Raw genomic sequence first — 21780 nt, 5'->3', positions numbered from 1 at the left:
GCATTATTAACGGATTGGATTATTGGAACGTCGGATCGATTTCAGCTCGGCCGTTTAGTATAAGGCCGAGTGGAAGTAGCAGTTTTACAATCGGCCATTGACCGCGCCGAGCAAAGCGCCAAAACTCTGCAGCCAAGTAGGCGGGCTTGGGAAGGGAGTCTGCTACTGAGGTGACACATCGTGCATCATATTGCATGTAAATGAGACTGCAGCCAGAGAGCAGTATGACATCCTTTCACAACGATTGTCCACAGCATTACAAGCCAACGGATGCCATTGCCAGGCAAGCTGGCAGGACTAATGCTTACTGTGACACCAGTGGCTTTGGGCTCAGATGGAACGTTACCAAGATCCGTCTTTTTTTTTTTAAATATCATTATTATTAAATGTCGTAGAGGCACAGCATCTCTTCTCTGACCTTGAATTGATAACAGCCATTCAGCAAATGTTAATCTTCATTAAATCCTCATTCACAAATCCATGCATTTTAAATTGCTCTGAAATACTAATTTGTTCCATTGAGCCGCTGATCCGCGATCCACGGATTTGCTTGACTAGATGTTGCGCGATTGACTGTGAGCTTGCTGCATATTTCACACCGTTATTTCATGTTGTGGTCAAGAACAGCACTAAGTGTGGGTCACCGGGGCAGGATTTTCACGAGCAGCAGAGAGGATCTGGTCTGTAGTGTCTAAAATGTCTTGCTTTATGGCATATAATTGGAACAAAGTTTAATTTCTATTCATAAGATATATTCCAAAGGACATTGATCATATTTGTGTGTGTGTGTGTGTGTGTGTGTGTGTGTGTGTGTGCACACAGAAACCGTGACCTTGTTTCTTCCCCATGTAAAGGTTGAGAAAATGAAGATAAATGTGTCTCTCTTTTACAGTGACCAAAACGTTGAGGTTTAATGAAATGATTAATGAAATGTTATTCTCAGGGTTAAAAATTCACTAGATAGTAGACAGTGTAGCAGGAGTGTGATAGTCTACTGTATTATGTCATTATCAATGTCATAACCCACAGATGCTTATAAAAGCCAAGATCACGCAAGGAAGTCCCGCCTACCGAAGAAATGCACCACAAAGCCGTTGTTGTAACCGTAGATGTTGGTGGCCGGATCGGACTGGAACTGGATGGTGACGTCCGCCGTGGAGGTGTAGAGCTTGAATCTGGGGAGCGTGCCGCTGTATTGGCCCAGGATGTTGGCCGTGAGGTCATCGCCATCGTAAAACGTCAGTATGTCGTTCTTTCCAAGATGAAGGCTGTAAGTGGGCACAGTGTACATTATATAAGTATATTATCCTCTGAAATACACCTCTGAAAAACATACTACACATTTCCCTACGTGTGGAAGTTGCCTGTGAGGCGGATCAGCGTCTTTCGGGTGGACCTCAGGCTTAGTATTTCAGACGTGTCGCATCCCTGACCAGGATAAAGTGCTTACTGAAGACAAATGAATAGATGCAGGCATATTTCATGCCCTGATATGCATTGACTTTTTCACGCTTTTGACTTGTCGGCTTTGCCGCGTATCTGCTACGCCCGCCCTGTCCCACGGAGACATCCACCAACACGTGAGAATTTACGTGCGATCTAAATCCGGAGTGATATTGATAAAAGCCGACTGGAAATAAACACTGAATAATTCAGAGTTCCTCCAGCTCATGAATATGTAAAGATCTGTGCATGTTTTTTTCGTAAAGGGAATCAATTGATCCGTTTATGATAATACCCAGTTTGAGGAGTTTCACCCATGGCGTCAAGAAAGGAAACTCCCCTGGCCATTAAAACAGTCTACATAGACGTATCTCTGTACCGTGAGTTTTGTTTAAGCTCCCAGGCAAAGACAGGCCAAAGCCGACATGTCCACACCACTGGGCTTCAGGATCATTTGCATTTTGATGAGCTGCTTCACAAGCTGAATTATTTACTTTAAAGAGCGGGGCGGCGTTCACACCGATAAACAGATGTGACAATCCAATATCGCAAAAGAAAGAGCAATAGAGCTCAGCACTTGGGACACTCAGGATAATTGTCATTCGGAGCTTTTTCTCTCAGTTTTTCTCTGGCCACAGAAAAGGCAGAAAGCACACAGGATGGAAAGATTCGTGGCTGACTGAGCAGTGACGGCTGGGAGAATCAATCATGTTTTCATTTCTGCTCTGGCCATTCTGTTTATTTGTAATATAGAAAAACGCTGGAGGTGTCCGCACACCCAAGTCTGGTGTGCAATGGAGTTAAACTTTACAAGGTGTGTGTGTGTGTGTGTGTGTGCTGTTTTTCTAACAGTGGTTCAGGTGGTTCATAAAGACAACCAGCCAACGATTGGTGTAATTGCATGATTTTTTTCTTTCTTCCTAGCTGTAGTGTGTGTGTGTGTGTGAGTGTGTGTGTGTGTCTGTGTGTGTGTATGTGTGTGCGCATAATCTGTGAATCAGATTCATTATGCAGAAGAACCATCACTCACACACCTACACATTCACATTATAGTCATGACTTGTGTAATTTCACAGGTCTTAAGTCGTGCCGTGTCTCGTATTTGATCGATGTGTTTGCACTGACAGAACAGAACACACACACACACGCACAAGTCAGCACACACACACGCACACGTCAGCACACACTCACGCCTAAAGAAAATGGCAAAATAAGCAGCGAAAGGCTCTTAACTGAGGTTCTAGAGCTTGGCTGTATGCCAGACACATCATGTCTGTCTTCACAAGCTCCTAAGGATGGCCGCTGTTAATATTCACCACCAGTGAACTGGAGAGCACTTTGGAGGCAGCCTCAGCTCTCTCGATAGCGAGAGGAAGAGCACAGTCCTCTTGTACCTATCAATCTCCTGTCTCCCAAATCCCCGCCACCGCTCATGCAGAGCCCAGTCAGTGTTTACATGACTCAGTGCACATGGGTGTCCACAGGACCGACTCTTAAACGATCATTAGGATTTCACGCAGCTTACTAGATTGCCTCGCTGCCAAATCATATTCCTAATCCTTCTCCCAGCACCGGGCAGGTCGCTCACAGTTCTCCTCTACACTGGTCCTCAACTCTGTCCGTTATGTGCCCTTGTAGGAGCGAGTTGTTTTTAGGACGTCTTAAAAAAGTCCTTGAAATAAAAGAGACCGCTTTTTTCCCCACCACAACCATTACTTCTAATAATAACAGCAGCAAGTCCACTAGGAAGAAGTTAATAATATCAATAATAAAAACGTTGTTTAAAACCTTTCTCACGAGTGTTTTTTCGTTAATTAGATGTTTGTTTGGGGGAATTTTTTTGTTGTTGTTGTATGTAATATTTTTATAGATGTTATTTGTTTTTTTAAGGCATTCGTTTGCGAGGATTGTTTATTTTTAGATGTTTTGTTTGACGATTTAATTATTTGTTGTATAATTGTTTGTGACTTTGTTTATGTATCGTATAAAATGTTTGTAATGACTATTTACTTATTTATGATGTGTCTATTATAACATGTTTGTGTATAAGGATTTGTTTGTTGTATAAACACGTGATATGTTTGTTTGTTTGTTTGTTTGGTTTGTATGTGATGATTTGTTTACTTGTTGTATAAGATGTGTATATTTTTAGTACATTTAACAGGAAGAACCGTGTCTTTGTTGCCATGGTGATGTTCTTTGTGGGGAAATGTTTTAACATTTTTGGAAGAAGTCTCGAGTGGTAAGAGGTAAAGCTTTAACTCTCCTTATTTTTAATTTTTTTTTCTTTAACCAGACACACTGAATTTCTTCAGATAGATGGACTGTTTCTAACTGTAATAACAAGTGATAAGAGGAAGTGTGTGTGTGTGTGTGTGTGTGTGTGTTTGTACACATGAGTGTTTGTGGGTGATTAATATTTGGATGAAATGACTGAAACGTGAGAAATTACCCCCCGAGGGCATGTGAGAATAGACAGCGACCCCGGTCTGCCACCTGCATTTCAAAGGATGTATTTGGGTTTAACTAAATCTGAGCTTCCTCCAGAAAACAAACGATAGACGGAGCAATCCAAAAGAACGAGGCTGCAACTAGTTCATGTAGTTAAGAGAAAAGAGCATAAGGGATAAGACACTTAAAAGATCTCTGGCTGATGCTATCAGTGAAACAACGTGGTCAATGCATCTGATCTTGTTCCCAAAGTTGACTTTACCAAGTAGACGATTTTAGTTGTTTTTCAGCAGCACTGAGTTTCCTTTGCCTCTGCCGTGTGCATCCACACAGCTACGCTATACAGATGTCTCCAGCCGTTCTTCTTTAAAAGGAGCTGAGCGCTCATTCATCACTGCCTAAACGTTTTCCCTGAGACTCCAGACTGAAATCAACACCCAGGCGTCTCCCACAAGGCCTGTTCTCCCCAGCTCTGCCCTGCTCCAACAGGCTTTTAAAGAGATTGAATGAGGTCGGGAACAATAAAAAATGAGCTTTTTCCGCTGATCTAACTCTCTCGCTTTTTAATTAGCACAGTTAAGCACAGGGTTTTGAAATGCCAAAGTGTTGGCGGCCAGAGAAGGGCTTTAAAAAGCGCTTAGCAATCACCGGGCTGACAAAAATCTGTTGCTCCCGGGGGCATAACTCGGAGCAGCGTGTGGGCATAGTGCCAGCTGTGAGACTAAACCCATGCCTAAAGGAGCTGAAGGAGGAAGAATCTCTATGTCTCTTTACTCCTACTACTGCATGAACTTATCACTTTGCATCACAGCAGATGTGTGCGCTTCCTAAATATAGTTAGTTACTTTTAAATCTAAAAAACTAAAATGAGATCAGTTCAAAGGTTTGCTCCAAATCCCCCCCAACCCTTTCTGCTATAACTAATCTCTAATAACTTATTCGTTCATAAATGCCTCTAAGTTCTTTCTTATCCTCTGAAAAGCTTTTGGAGCTTTTCTTGCACTTCATTCTTCAATGCTCCATATCGCACGTTCCGGCACTTTCTTCCTGACGTCACTGCTTCGGATCTGATCTGAAAACCGAGATGGTTACGACTCATTCTCTCTTTTTTGTTAAACTTGCCTCTTTTTATATCATCGTATTGTTACAAGACACACCTGCATTTAATCGTTTGGAAATCGAGCTACATTTTCCTTTTTTTTCCTACACCACACCTACACGTCATACAGCACGCTGTGTGTGAATTCTTCTAATCTTTACTGGAATGAAAACCTGCTTTTCAAAGTGTCCACAAATGGGCTCTGTGTTTATAACGAAGCCATTAAGCTGCATTACTGCTCCACACATCCATCACAGTGTTTCTAGCTCCGCATTTAGATATGATCCAGGTAACCTGGCCTGCACTCATCCCCACACCCGTCTCCAAGCTCCTACACCAGGGTCCGTGTGTGCGCCCCGCCTTCAAACCAGGCAGGTGTGCATCCTGGCACCTGCTCGCTTGCTATAACAGAGCCGTGTTGTAATTAGTGCAGGGCCAGCCCTCCTGTTTATGCTAAATCAATTAATCAGTCGTCATTATGCACACGGGTTGTGAGTAATTGCGTGCTGGCGAAAACTGTCGAACGATAATGGCAGAGCACGAACGTTCTCATTAGAGGGGAGAAGCGGGCGGCCACCCCTTTAATGGAAACAACAAAACACACACACACACACACATATTTCCACCTTCTTAAGCTTCATCACTTCACACAATCCCACTGTGTAGAGGAACTAGGTCTTGTTCTGGTTTTACAGAAACATTACCCACAGCCAGAGACAGCTGTGATGAGTGAGCTAGCAGGGCTTTCAAAGATACAAACATATCAATAATATACTTTGCGGTTTCTTGATTTTTTTTTTCTGTCATCACGTCTCACAGTGGATTAGTTTGGGTTTTTCTAGAAACAAATACTACAGCTCTACTAACCAACCAACAAGCACATGCCAGGATGGTATGAAGGAATAAGCTGAGGCTGAGCTCATTCTGGTGCCGATTATAGATTCCTGCAGCCAATCAGATCAGAGGTACACTGTAGATGCGGCAGGTGATTAGACCAAACGACACTCACTTAAGATCTTTCAAACAGGACATGTGTTCAGACTCAGCATTCTTTCAACCAGTTATGTGAACCAATTATATCCCTGCTATGTGATGTCATCAGTGTGCTGCCATAAACAATTCTGCCCAATTCAGAAAAATTCCCTCAAGATGCACCATCGAGAGACTGTTATGCAGTTTGGCGTAGTTTTGATTTTTAACCCTTTTTTTGACATGAGCACTGAGAAACTGTGTGGTCGTACGAGAGAGAGAGAGAGAGAGAGAGATCTAGAACGCAGCGCTGTCGTTATTGCGCAAACACCTAATGAACCCGGCTAATCATGAGCATACTGTCCTTCCAGATGGATTCCTCTGACAGCTTTCAGTACAACGCTCCGGCCATATTGCAGTAATGAGTGCAGAAAACTAATGCAAATGAGGACAGCTTAAACAGACGATCCAGATTATTTGGAAGATTTATGTTTGAGTTTAGTCTAACATAAATCTTCCAAATAATCTGGAACGTCTGTTTAAGCTGTCCTCATTTGCATTAGTTTTCTGGAACATTGTTAGGAGCTAAGAACTATTGGATGTCTGTGCTATTGATGCAGAGACATCCAATAGTTCTTAGCTCCTAACAATGTTCCTAAAACCAGCCTGAAATAGCTTGATTGTGCATGTGTATATTCCATAACGCAAAATCAGGGATATGCTGATGATTGGTAAATTAACTGATTTTATCTCTGGTGAACACGTTAAACACGCATTTGTGATTTTCTAGGTTTTTGTCAACTTTCAGCAGCTTTAAGGAGCTCACGGTCACCGAGATTTACCTGTGAGATTTACCTGTGATCTCTACCTGTGAGATCTACCTGTGAGATCTCCCTGTGAGTTCTACATGTGAGATCTACCTATGAGATCTACCTCTGAGATCTACCTGTGAGGTGTACCTGTGAGGTCTACCTGTGAGGTCTACCTGTGTGATCTACCTCTGAGGTCTACTTGTGAGTTCTGTGTGAGATCTATCTGTGAGTTCTGTGTGAGATCTACTTGTGAGATCTACTTGTGAGATCTACCTGTGAGATCTATGTGTGAACCTGTGAGTTCTGTGTGAGATCTACCTGTGAGATCTATCTGTGAATTCTGTGTGAGATCTACCTGTGAGATCTACCTGTGAGATCTATATGTGAACCTGTGAGATCTACCTGTGAGATCTATATGTGAACCTGTGAGATCTACCTGTGAGATCTATATGTGAACCTGTGAGATCTACCTGTGAGATTTGTATGTGAACCTGTGAGTTCTGTGTGAGATCTACCTGTGAAATTTATGTGTGAGATCTACCTATGATTGTAGTTGTCTAGTAGACGTTCCACAACATTTCGTGTAGCTAAAAAATGAATAAAAAGCTTGAAATGTTCTTTAATAATAAAATAGTAAAGCACTAACTGCTGTGATTTTATTAGTAAATACTTCACAATGGAGAGAGTTTGTTGATGATTCTCCTATAACTGTGTGCCCCAGAGAGTTTTACTCCTTATGTGGTTACAGTAGATTCCACTTGTATCTAGCTTTCTGTCTTAAATAAACCAGTACAAGATCGCTCATACCAGTGTCCACTGTGGTGTCCGGTGCGTTGCCATGGAAACAACTAGTGCCCGAGTAGAAATGCTGAGTCATTATCTTTCGGACACAATGTTATCAGTGAACGCACATATTATTAATACATATACACACACACAGACTTGTAAACGTAAAAGTAGAAGTTCACACACACACACACACACACACACACACACACACACACACACACTCAGACAAAAAAGAACAGCCCACAGCTCACACAGTAAGAGTGTAAAAATGAGACTCTGTGATGTTCATTGTATCTCTGAGCCACTGATGGACTCACACTTGGACGTCCAGCAGGATTCGCTTGTCCTCCTCCACGTGGATGCCCCAGATACAGTCCTGTCCTTTGTCATAGGCTTCAGGCCAGTTCGGTGAGAGCACCACTCCTGCTGAATCTGTGATCTCCCCGCTGCACACAGCTGACACACACACACACACACACACACACACACACACACACACACACACACCAACGGAAAGGTTATTATGTACATTGTGTATTTATTTCACACACACAACTTAGTGTACACTCACCACGGCAGGCCGGCTCCGTCTCATTCCACTGTGGGTTCTCAGGGTCCACACACTCGATGGTGACGGAGCCCTGCTCCAGTGTGTAGCCCGGCTCACAGGAGAACTCCACCACCGTACCCACGCCGAACGACGCATCGCTGCTCGAGAAGTTGCCGTATTTCACAAAGGGCTTGTAGCACGTGCCTTCGGCAAAAGCTGACAAAACACACACCTCAACAGTCCCTAAAATGCTTTCTTTAAAATTACAATCGAACATATTGACAGGCTTTATTGATCTGTTTGTGCTGAGATAACCCGGAGTGAAATGTCGTAAAAGTAGGTAATAGATTTATTTTTTTACATTTCTAATGGTGTTAATGTTGATGCTAAAGCTTCACAGATACTAACAGATACACGCAAAGTACACTAAAAATACATTATTTACTAAAATTGGATATTAAATTAATGGAAAAAATAAACACTATTAAATAATAAGAAGAAAAATGCAATTTAAAGAATGAAATTTGATGAATTAAAAATTTTAAATACTAAAAATGTTTTATTACAAAATACAACAAAAATAATTAAATGTGGCTTCAGAAAAAAAAAATAAAAAAAAAATGCTAAGCAGTGAACTGGGTTTAGGTGATAAGCTGAGAGCTGACAGGGTTTGCGTGAGGCTCGGAGAGCAAAAATAGTTAATTTCTTTTGTTAAATCTACAAAGAGAAGATTTTTTTTCATGGGTAAGGAATTAATGGTGATATAATTCAGGATGAAATGACTGGCTTCCTGGCTGGAGTTCACCTGAATTTAATTTTAGAGCGACAGGGTGACTGAGTGGTTTCATTTTAAATGTGGAGTTTTTGCCAGCAGGCATAACTGGTCATAACCTCCTAACTGTGTAAGAAGGGTTAGAACCTTCGTATCGTATGGCAGCGCCAGTGCAGGTGCCGCTCTCGTCCGTGGTGAACTCGATAAACAGATGCCTCCCCGTGCTCATTACCCCCTCGTTGGGAAGATATTCCACCTCGTACGAGTCGTACACAGGAGGCGAGTCGATGTTGTTCCCGTTCTTGATCAGCAGCCTGTGCAGGAAAAAAAAAAAAACACAGATTGGTGTTAGGCATCGTCGCAATTGTTAGTGACAACGAGAAGGAAAGATCAAAAGAGCATTGAGGCTTTTAAGTCTGGCTTTTTTTCATGTTTTTCAATCTCATCTACGGAGGTAGCGTCTCGCTGGGCTCCGCACTGGAGCGGATTCATTAAAGAGCCATTTGTTAGTTCTGCCTCGAGACAGTCGGAAAATGTAATTAAATTTCCTCTCTCCCGTACTTTCTGCTACGGCCTCCGCGGTCGCATGATTAATTTGCATGGGAGGGATGCTCTTAATTACGCTGAATGCCGAACGCAGGCCGCTGTGGGTAACACAGATGGGAACACGGGAAGGTTTGAGGCGTGGATTGAGAATTCGTGCTGTACCGTGGCGTCAGCAGAACGCGGCCTGGATCTGAGCATCGGGGCTCTGCGGGGAGCCGACGCCTAATTACTCAAATGAAATATTGGAATCCTGAGATGACACAATCAGACCTACACAGATAAATATAGAGGTTACCTGTCATCATCCTCAGCCAGAGCAACTTTCTCAAAGTGCACGTGCAGCCTGTGGCCCTTGGGGGACTCCAGAACCCAGTGACATGTCAGGTTGTTGCTGTAGTTTCCCGGAAACCCCGGAGAGACGATGCGGCCCAGAGTGGCATTTTTAAGCATCCCTCCACAAGAGGCTGTTACCAGAGTAACACACAAACAGACACACACACACACACACACACACATACAAAGAGTGGGAGTGAAAGAAGAAATGACAAGATTAGGTTGCTGTGTCCAAAAAAAAAACAACAAACAAACCCAGCTTTAATAAGAACAGAAGATGAGAACAGTGTTTTAGTGTGTGGGAGTGAGACAAGAATTCAGTCTCTTTATTTCCTTAAACATTTGTCTGTGATTGTGAAAGTGCTTGGGCCCCTAAATAAGTATGTGTGAGGATAAAAAGCAAAACAAAACAAAACTGTGTGCAGTTTCTGCTTTCAAATGTTTGGTACAAATACATTAAGACCACAATTAATCTTTATTACCGACTCTGACAAGAAGACGACAAACGAACACCTTAACAGATGGCCCGAAGGACAGAGATTTATGAAGGGTCATTTATCCAGACAAAAGCTAATCAATCATGAGTTATGGTGCTATCGAACTGCCTGTGTTCAGCAACAATGACGCAACACGACTATTCAGCTTCATCACAACTTCCTTTATTCTTCCAGATAATCACAAACGTTTATAAATACGGCTTAATCCGGGCAGGTTAGTTTGTGCTAGCCAGCGTGTTGGAAATAGCAATGAAAATGATTTGAACATATCAATATGACTTTCCTAAATTCCTCTCAGAAATCTTGTTAGCTTATTTTTTATTATAAAAGGAAGGAATTTAACTTATTGTACATTGCAAGTGAAATGAACAAGCGAAGGCGATTGGCTCCTTACCTATACATTTGGGCTCTTTGCCGCTCCAGTACGGCATGGTGGCGTTGCGGCACGTCAGAGACGACACGCCGTGGAGCTGGTATCCAGTTAGGCAGAAAAAATAGGCCTCTCCTCCTACGTGGAGGCTGCTCACAGTCACCTCACCATTAGCTAGCGCTTGTGGGAAAGCACAGCTCAAAACAAAGGCTGATGGAAAAGCACAGCGAGAGAAAAGGGTCATAAATATTGGCATTTAGCTGCCTTTTAAATCTCTGCGGTCGTTTAATGTCAGTGTTATGGAATATAACGATTACCTATCATAATTAAACTTGCTCGAGCCAGCGTTAACAGGAAAAGGTCAGCGAGAATTATGATCCTGCTACACACTAATACAGCATAATGTGTGCACTGGGGCTATTTGGGGAGAACGGAGACTAATTGGATCAGTCTATGTTTCCCCTCGTGTTCCCATTAACTCTCTGTGTCCTGAGAGCAACACGTGCATCACGCCACGTGCCCAAGAACAAACACTCTTCAAGCAAGAGGTCAAGAGGAAGGGATAAGAGAAAATAAAACATGTTTTCAGTGTGTGTGCGTGTGTGTGTGTGTGTGTGTCTGTTACTGCAGAGGCTCATCTGGAGACCGAAGGGGGTCAAGCGTACTTGGTATATTTAAGCGACTGACGGGTCCGTGGAAATTCCCCGTGTGTTAAGACGAATGGTTCGGATTATTTCAGTTGTCGCCGAGCGTGTGCCGAGATGAGATTTCTTGGGATGTCTAAACATGAGCAAATGAAGATAAGGCTGATGGAGAGATATGACCTCCGGTGTAATAGTGACTATAAAACAGGACCAGCCTGTCTCGCCACAACAGACTGACAGAGCGAGGTGCAGTCACATCAGCGTGAGACGCCAAATAAATCCCTCTTTCCTTGAAACATTCTCCTTGAGACTAGAGCATTGATCCGTCAACCATATTGTTGTGTTTGTATCATTTCATTCCATAATTTAGTCACGTTTTATCTCGTACTTCGTTCTTCTTAACCCTGTAGGTCATTCGTAAATATGAAAAAGATCTCTTTTGTAAAGGCATCTTGTGATGATTAAATGATTTAATGAGTAAATGATTAAAAATGATTAACAGGTATAAATATGACCTAAAATCATCTACACAATTCTGCTACATTAGCAAACAGTAATCAGTTATCTGTCATTAAATGTAAAAATTCTGAAGTCTTGTTTAATAATCAGGGGTGTTGGGGGTTTGATTCCCGCCTCCGCCTTGTGTGTGTGGAGTTTGCATGTTCTCCCAGTGCCTCGGGGGTTTCCTCCGGGTACTCCAGTTTCCTCCCCCGGTCCAAAGACATGCATGGTAGGTTGATTGGCATCTCTGGAAAATTGTCCGTAGTGTGTGAGTGTGTGAGTGAATGAGTGTGTGTGTGTGTGCCCTGTGATGGGTTGGCACTCCGTCCAGGGTGTATCCTGCCTTGATGCCCGATGACGCCTGAGATAGGCACAGGCTCCCCGTGACCCGAGGTAGTTCGGATAAGCGGTAGAAGATGAATGAATGTTTAATAATCCTTTCAGAAATATAGCTCATTAGCTTTATCTTCTTTTTCACAAGATCGTCTTAAAATCAAACACTGAATCTAGTTTCCCCTTTTTTCCTGAAGGAGAAATAATTCAGATATTGCTTAAGGAACACGTTAAGATCCTCCGTTTATATCCTCAGGAGATAATCGAGTTGATTTTAACATTGCAGATTGTTATCTTTCATTTTGCTAGTAATTGCTAGCAACAGGCTAGCACACAAGCTAGTATTGTGGAAAACACATCAATCCTAAATATATTGTCGGTGTGAAACTTAATTAACTGGCAACGCTAATGTGATTGAAGGCAACAAGATGAGAAAGCTAAGTGGTGGTGTAGAGTTAAATCGCAAAGGGTCGGTTAAATGAAAGACTTTTATTAAGTTAGCATGTAAACGAGCAGTGTGTGTAGAATCATCTTTTATCATCTTTTATGGTAAACAACTAGACTACGAAGCTAATTAAAAAAAGCAGTTTGTCCCATTTTTCTCCCATTGTTGAATCCTTTTTACACTGTTAGCAAATTCAACTCTTTTTTAACAAGTTCTCATTTTTCATTCTTTTTTTTCTTCCCTTTTTCTCTGCATCAGCTTACATCATTCCTGACTGGCTCTGTTTAAATGTGTAGCACAGACCAGACCATTAGGATCTTTAGAAGTGACATAACCCCAGGGGATCGCCGACCCTTTTTTTTTTGGATGGATGGATGGATGGAAAAATCAGTCCCTCATCCAGGCTTTTATTGAGTCAGTATTAGTTTAGGGGCACTAATTAGGGTGGCTCAGTTGTGCATTGGCTAGCATTGTGGACTCACTGCTCCAGGGTCTGTGTGGATCAATCCTGCACTCGGGTTACTGTGTGCCACAAATTAGCATAATGAGGCCATTAGTTGGAATGAAGGTGACTCCGGTGTTGGAATGGCAACGGACAGTAATTGCCAGGAATAACACAGTTATATCTTTAAACTGTTTGAACAAAATTCTTAAGGGAAGACTCCTTCCTGCTAAATAATGACCCGTAGGCAACATATGAAGTGCATTATACTTTATATCCAAAAGCATGCGAATTTCTGACCATCATCCCTACACCTGCGACTTCTGCAACAGAAGAAGTAGGAATCAATACTACCAGTTATTAATCATCTTTAAATCAAAGACCTAATTAGATATTACGTGGTTCGGCTCCCTGTACTGTTCTGTACTATGAGCTGGATATAATAATTGCAGACAGTCTCTATTGTGTCCTACAGCTCAGCCTCGCAGCAGGAGCAGTACGTGCAGACGAGCGAGCAGCGTGGAATTAGGCGACTGATACATAAAACATCTCCAAACCCCATTGGAATGGCATAATCAGTGCTTCTGAAGCTCCGCTCTCTCTCTTTCTCTCTCCCTCTCCTCGCGGCTGTGCAGCAAATCAACATTAAAGACCGAGGTTTTCATAACCCGCCACACACCCGACACCGTGCATTAAGAGATAGCACACTTCAGGAGACGATTTCAGCTTCTGACTCATCTCCCTGCCAAGAAGAGCTTTGGAGTCAGGAGGAGATCTTGCGAGGCAATCAAACTTAATAAGGACAACAGACAGCAACAAGCTGAAAGTGTGTATATTACATGGCTGGGAATATTATTCCAGCTGAGTGATGCTTTTTATGGGCCGTGTTGTTGTCTCTGATAATAGCCAAATGGATGCTGGTCCCGGCCATTTGAAGAGGAGTAGTGCACTTACAGCAGTTACTGCAGTTTGGCCAATTTTCAGTGCAGGTGATCAGATTGCTTATGTCCACACTGTGGATTTTGCACAGTGCTTGCTCACTTCCCTTTCCCAAAACACACAAATACATAGATCCATGGCCCGTACTGGGCTCTTCCTCATAATGATGAAGCCATTAGAGCGACGACACTAAGTGTGCGCATCCAGCCGCCCCGAGCCATCCGGAGAGGTTCACGTTCAACACCCAGCCCCCTTTCAGGCAGGTTATTATCATTTTATCTTTATTAAGACCATCAGCCCTATCTGAGCACAGGCGCGTGCCTGGCGAGACGGGTGCCGGAGGCGAGCCTTAATGTTCACCCAATCTCTGGAGAATTAAATAACAGGCGCTTGCTGTCTCCATTTCCTCGGTAAGTCACGGTGCTTTGCAGCCCATAAAGCCTGATTGTCTCGCAATTACTAATAATGACTCCACAGCAAGCGCGGTTGGGCAGATTAGTTGCCGGTGGGGTTGCAGGCAACAGATGCCAGCGTGTTATAATATGCCCGGTGTAGAAAAGGGAATATTCTCAGCGCTGATCCGAGACTGATAGAAAGCATCCTAAAGCAATTTTAGAAGTTTGAAGCTTAGAACAATCTCGTCTGTCATTTTAGTCGCTTCTTTTGTATCACGGCAGCGTGGATTAACCCACCGAAGCTGAGAAATATCAATAAATAAACAGATTGTCTCTGATCAAATCTACACACGTACAAATCAGCCGAAACCTGCGACCAACAGCAACAAAAATCTTCACGTCAATCTCAGTGCTTCAATCAGTACAGTATTTACATAACAGATATTATATAAAGATAAAAGATATTGTACAACTACAGGGCAGAGTCACGTAGCACACGTGAATCTATATTAACCATCTTCATCACAAACAGCTTTCTAGTATTTTTAGTATCCTGACACAAGCTAGTCACGCTAAGTCTTTAAGACGCATATAGTATTTGTTGCTTAAACAACAAACACACAACAGGTAAAACAACAGGTAAAGTATTAATTGTGACATAAAAATAAAAATAAGAGGTAAAATTTCAAATAAGCAGTAAAAAGTAAATACAAAGTACAAGAAAGTCGAACCAAGAATTGTTGCGAATTTCAGCAATGTTTAAAATGGCTCTTCCATAAAGTATTTTTATTTCCCGCAAAATTGCACTAATTACTTTTGAAGGTTGACGATAACATTTAGATCGCTAAAAGAATGAAAATGAATCGCTAGCTATCTTTTTGGCCACATCACAAGTTATTCTCCTATAAAAGCTGATCAATTTGGCGCTTTCTTCACTCTCACTCTCATGTTCGAGAGTAAACTTTGTCCTCGTCAAGAGCTTCTCCGTTACGAACCCAGTGCTGGTGGAGGAATTCAGCTGCACTTGTTTCTGAAGCTGGAGTCTAGGTGGAATAGTTTAGCATGTTTTATACATTACACTAAGTCCCATTGTGTCTTAAACTATTCATCACTGGAAAACTGGGTGTTGTATTGTGGCAGATTTTTATAGAAAAGCCGACTTGGTTGCTCCAGAACGAAAAAAAGAAAAAGAAAAAAGAAAGAAACGGTGAAAGCAAAACACGTTTTGACGGCTGCTCAAATACATTTGGGGTTGGGGGAAAAAAACACCATCTGGATCAATAGAAACAAGGTTAGTCACGGTATGCAAGCTAAATATAGAAGATAACATGAAGCCAACATGCCATAGTCTTTCAGCGAAGCTAGGATTATACAGCCAAGACATCTATAAATCTATGGCAATAAGCTGGAATGAGTTCACTGGACACAGGGGACATGGTGCTTGAGAGGACAGGCTCGGTTCCACACTCCAGTGTTTATTGAGCCCTTGACCATTTGAATTGAGTGTTAAACCTCCGGCACATAAACATCAATACATCTCTCCGATTTAATCTCGTTTCTCAGGGACAGCTCTATTGATCTTTGCCTAAGTGCTATGTTTTACTGGATGGGCTCGCAGACGCTTTTAAATCAGCAGCCTGAAAGATGGAATAAAGCGGTCCAAGGCCTCCCGTTAAGCACTGACGCTTTTTTAACAGTGTGTAATCCCTGCATACGCAATCACACCACATAGACGTCGGGGGAAATTCGGATGAAGCGCTTCAGAGACTGAGACCTTGGCAGTGCCGACACCCTTGAGCTGTGCGGCTGTGTGTTTGCTCGGGTTTATCGCATCACGCGTGGCTCTGAGCTGCCATGCAACATTGAAACACCCTAAAATTTATGGCACGTGTGTTTATTATTGTTTCATGGTAAATGAATTTCCAAGAGTGAAAATTGTCAGTGGATATAAACCCTAGGGGGGTAATTGTGAAACATCAGAGTCAGATTGAATTATGTTAGCATTATCTAAGGAATAATACACTCCGGGACACGCTAGTAGAGGAAACGAATCATCAACACGGCATGACGGTTTCCTCATGGTGGCACAGTGTGGGGTTTAAACGTTAGAACGTTTTCTTCCTTAAGGAACAACACATCTTACTTTTTATCCGTCATGGCTACGTTTTATGTTTTGGACCATCTAAAAGAATAAAAGCCTCTTTCTCTTTCTTTCTCTCTCTCTCTCTTTTATTTTCTTTCTCTTTTCCACATTAACTATTACACAATAGGTTGATGTGAAAACACCATGTATGTTGTTACTATAGAAACAATCCCATAACATATGCATTAATACAAATCTGTGGTTTGTCTTGAAGCTGGAATTCCTGTCAGAGCTGAAATGAGAACTGTGGTGTAACACACGATAAAATACGAGAGCCAATCATGTACCGGCATGCAAACGAATTGTTTTCCTGTTGATTTCCCAGTTTGAGTAGAATCTGGATTTCTTGAAGGTGTGATATGATGTGTGATGTGGCAATCAGCCTCCTGTAGCTTTCCAGATGCAGGGCTGTATATGAGAGCACGCACCTTCTGTCATGTTCATAGTTCTTTCATTTAACAAAAATCCAACAATAAAATGCAACATCTGCTCTGTTATTAAAAAAAAGAAAGAAAGTAAGAAAGAAAGAAGGAATGAAAAATCCCAACGAGCTCCCAGTTGCTTGTAGCAGGCGTGTGGAGTCACTGACACACTCAGGGCTTGATGTAATGTTTTTGAAGTGATTGATCAGAACGCTTTCGTGGACTCTGTGAAGTGTCAGTAATGGAAACTCTGAGGCACGTCCGCGTTCAGCCGGATAGCAAACATCGTCAAAGTCTAATGGTTTTCCCAGTACAGGCAAAGTAGGCGCGTTTCAGTGATTAGGCTATTTCCAAACCTTTTCAACAAACATGTTGCAGCTGTATCAAAGGCTGATTCGTATTTGTTGCTGTCAGCGTGTCACTGATGCGCCGCATAAAGCTCATTTCACTGTAATCGCTCGCTGTCAGATTCATCTCCATCTCACACTGCCTCATTCGTGACATGCCACAATCTCAAACTGCTTGAATCCATCTGGGACCGGATCAAAATCATCTTATATTTCAGATTCTTTTAAAGTAGCCTTGATGACAGCACTGAACACTCTCCATGTCCGTCTGTCTGTCTGTCTCTCTCTCTCTGTCTGTCTGTCTGTCTGTCTGTCGCTTCTACAGGAGGAAACTGGCTCCATTTTCTTTTGATACTTTTGAACAGATTCCCAAAGAAAAACTGTGTTTTAGAAGTAAATTCATACCTGTGCATCAACATTAATGAGACTTAAGATCAAATAATGTTCAAACTTTTGGTTATAGCTTACTCTGTTAAGCAGGTTTGACTACTAAGGAAGCTCATGGCCAGGAATCTCCTAAACAATTTGAGAAACTTATTTTGACTCTTCAATCTTTTGACTAGAAACAAGTTCAGCACGGTGCATATGCATTTCTTTATCGCCACCTCGTAAATCATTTATCCTCTGCAATATCTCTTATCTCTTAACGCTGTTTCCGTCTCATGTATCATACAGACATTGTCCAGAATGTAAATATCTTAGTTGAATCATTTTTCTAACTGTTTTCCTTTTTTTTTTCATGTATGCAGAAGATGAGCTGTTCTTAAAATAAGAGTCAACACACCTAATAAAAGATGGTTGTTTTTACACATTAACTTTATTTTAGTCATTAACTATTTTCATATCAGTCATTAACTGATTAGCATCTTGTTTTTTTTTTGTTTTTTTTTAAGAAACAGTGGATAAAAAAAACTCTTTATACGGAGACCAGTACGGACACTTCTTGTACTGGACACGTAGCCCGAGGGCAGACCCAGGACTGGCTGCAGAGATGATGTCTCACAGCTGGCTACAGAACATCTGGGGATCCCCAAATAGGAGCTGGAATTTGTGGCTGGGGATTCAGGAGACTGAAGAGAAGCTACTCAGCTTGTTGCCACTGCAACTCCCAATGGGGAAAAAAGGAAGGGAAATGAATGATGAATGAATTCTTTGTATTTTTCACACCTGGGTACAGAGCACTCCACAGGATCCCTTTAACTGTTGTCTTTTCTCCTCAACACCACTGCTGTTAAATCCAACACCACCAGAGTCATAGCTTTGTGTCAAAGAAAAGACACGAAACACAAAACAAAACCCCATGGAATCAATTCTGTTATAAACCCCATGGAATATATTCTGCTATAGAAAGCGTTTACTTCTTTTAATCTGATATGTGGCTTGGGAACATTTTTGTTTTTCTGTGTCAACTACTTCATATACAAACAAAAAATACATTACCCAGAATCCTTAGCGACGGAACGGACTACAAACCCAGTCCCAGGGGGCGGAGCTACCTCAGTACCTCAGGTGTATTGTGGCTTTGTAACGATGACAACGATTTAAAAAAACAACAATTTACGTTTGAAAGACAACTTTTGAAAGATGCTGATTGTAACCATGGGTTACTATGGATTGAAAACAACACGCATTCATTCGAAGATTCGACACCAAACCAAATCCTCCTCCTGGAAAATTCTGGAATTGTAAGTTTACTTTTAGGTTAAACTTTTAACGTGTAAAAAACAAACCTAGAAACCTTTAAAAAAAACCGCAAGGTTTACTTGTTTTGGTATTATAACAATAATAATAATAATAATAATAATAATAATACAGATAGATGGTGTCTCTCTTTATTTTGTTTGCTAGTTGGGAAATTTTGTCCTTTAACAAAATTTTGTCTTGAAAAATAAAGTGTTTAAATACAAACAAACAAACAAATAAATAAATAAATAAATGAATAGAAACAGTCCCCATTCTTAAAAACAGTTAAAATATACAGTTCAACCGTTTAAGCCAAATAAATGTAGCTAATGCTAACAGTTTTCAGTACAACTGAAATGTTTACCTCAGGATTTATTTATTTGGCTAATTTTGTGGCATTTGGAAGGTAAAACAATTGTCTAGAAGTCTGTGAAATGTGCTTTATACCCCACAGTTTGCGTCTAAAGTGATTTAAAGTCCATTAATGAGGTCCAATTATATCCCTTTGTGTTCCTTTCTAACAGGGCAGCAGGTTTCCAACGCAGAAGCTAATTAGGATGGAGGGAAAAAGAGGAACTGGATCGGCTCGAGAACTGGATTTGGATTCAAAGCACCGACTCAAAATGAGTGAGTAATTGGGTTCAGATCCTCTATTCGCTTGTTTAACGGCTTGTTTAACGGCTTGTTCGTGCACCACGGTGCCGTGGATGATGTTACTTGTTTTCTGCTCTGCTTAGATGGATGTACTGACCATAACAGGGAGAAACTGCTTACAAATTATTAATGCTTTTTATTCTGGGAAGGAAACAGATGTGCATCACCAGATGCGCATCACGTGACCCTTGTGCTTGTTCTATAATCCAGAGGTATTGACGTGGTCCTTGTAGTTTTCTCTCATCCACACTGAAATACTTTGCTTTGCTGTTGTTGTTTTGCATAGAAATGTCTAAAAACGGCTTAAAATGTTCATGAGAGTGTAAACGAGTTGTAAAATCTTCACTTATTCACCCAAAATGTGCTAACACAGTAATAAATGGCTTGCTTTTGTTCGCTTCATGCTGAATTTCAACACTATTTATTTATTTTTTGCTTAACAAATATGGCCTAAAAATACTGAATCCATCTGCTTGGATTTTATCGATTTGATTTGTAGTTGTTTTTACACCAACATCCTGATGACATGCAGGTGAAAGTGCTTTAATCCCATAAGAATTTTTTTTCTCCCCCTGGTTTTAAATGCAGAATCCCTTTAATTGTTTTTCACCGAATTTAACATTCCAAACCATGTGAAAGTGCTTGCGGGTGAAATGAAATGGGCGATGACATGCTCATGCTCTGGATGCACGGGGTTACAGAGAATAAAATTGCCTATCGCAGCGGGGATTTAATTCCATTGTTAATCACCTGCAAGGAAAATCACAAGCAATTAGATTGTATTAAATTGTTTGTGTGTGGAAATGGTGCATTCTAATATGAAGAAGAAGCAGCACTGGCCAGTGAGGAATGAATTGTACAGACTGTAATGTCCCTTATCTGTCACAAATGTAATAAGCCACTTCCACGCTCTATAGCCTGATCGCTGCGATTATATGACTGTGCAATCAGGTTCAATCTAGTGTACTGAACATCTAATAACTGTGAAGGAAATACGACACACACACACACACACACACCTCAGCAGCCCAGGTTCTTAAGCTCAGCACTGTAGTAATCATTTTGCTGTCACTCCTCTAAGAGCTGCTGATGTACAGATATTAATTACACACTGTTGAGCTCCATCTCTCTGCAGACCGCGACATAGACCTGCGCTCGTCCTGAAACCTTCTGCATACAGTTATAAGACGAGACAGTACGACTAAATTTGGCGACTCTTTTTTTTCTTTTTTCCTAACTGTATTGGACTTCCATTCAGGTTAAAAAGGTTGATTCTTGAAATGTTCACATGTGTACAATTCACATTTCTGTACCTTAAATTTCCCCCAACCCAAAATTCTCCAGAGCAAATCTTTTAAATCTCAGCAATTTCTACAGCTCAGATTTCTACAAATTGAATTTTTTTGCAATTCTGCTTTCTGTAATTGAAATTTCCTAAATCACAAACACTGTTTCTGTTACTAGGAACTAGAATTTGTATGCATGTTGATGACACTAACGTGGTGATGAATCTGTGCAGAATTAACTCATCATCATCATCATCATCATCATCATCATCAGTGTCCTACATGGCTTATTGCAGTTAGTGTAAACTTGCACAATATGACCAATGCTTCTAGTAATTTTTTTTTTTTTTTCAGTTTAAAGGCTGCTAGTGTTCATCAGAAACAACCGGATGCTGTGCCTGATGAACAGTTCAGAAAAATGAAAACTACCTTATTGGCTGTAAAGATGAAATGAATTGAAAACGAAGAACATTAGAGTAGTTCATTTCCTCTGAAATTCGGCCATGAGCTTCTTCTGATCTTGTTCATTTCTGCTGATGAATTTCCACGTCTGATAGACCACGGCCGAATTTCATACTCCGCATAATCACTGCTTCATGTCCAGACACACTGACTCACATTCACTCACTCTGAATAAGTACAGTTATGAACCATGGCAGCATGAAATCTTGCCCTGCGCGCGCTCTCTCTCTCTCTCTCTCTCTCTCTAACAGATATGTAAATAAATAGAGGTTGACTAGAGTTCTTCATTCTTGTAGCTGCTTCTTGTAGGATTGTGTATGAAATGTTGGTTAGGTGCTAGACCCTGTATTCAGGTGCTTAGTGTGTCTAACACTGTGTTCAATTTCGCTCTGAAGTGTTAAGTTTGCCGCCGAGCTTCAAAAAAATAGACACTGCAGCGGTTATTTATTTTTT

General features: G+C 41.4%; 1 protein-coding gene across 2 annotated transcripts in view; it reads right to left on the bottom strand.

The window, feature by feature from the left end:
* Positions 1-21780, bottom strand: part of sez6a (seizure related 6 homolog a) — a 93899-nt gene that overhangs the window by 7992 nt on the left and 64127 nt on the right. For both annotated transcript variants that reach the window (XR_009650077.1, XM_060895203.1), the window contains exons 5-10: positions 10656-10841; positions 9727-9895; positions 9033-9199; positions 8135-8329; positions 7881-8019; positions 1072-1268 (exon numbers count right to left, since the gene is read on the bottom strand). Coding sequence is in view for 1 of the 2 variants with exons in the window: in XM_060895203.1 (XP_060751186.1) it covers positions 1072-1268; positions 7881-8019; positions 8135-8329; positions 9033-9199; positions 9727-9895; positions 10656-10841 (1053 nt within the window). In the remaining variant the exon portion in view is untranslated. The remainder of the gene's footprint in view (positions 1-1071; positions 1269-7880; positions 8020-8134; positions 8330-9032; positions 9200-9726; positions 9896-10655; positions 10842-21780) is intronic.

The sequence above is a fragment of the Tachysurus vachellii genome, chromosome 20 (genome assembly GCF_030014155.1).
Source record: "Tachysurus vachellii isolate PV-2020 chromosome 20, HZAU_Pvac_v1, whole genome shotgun sequence".
Taxonomy (NCBI): Eukaryota; Metazoa; Chordata; class Actinopteri; order Siluriformes; family Bagridae; genus Tachysurus; species Tachysurus vachellii.
This window is presented reverse-complemented; position numbering and strand designations above follow the sequence as displayed.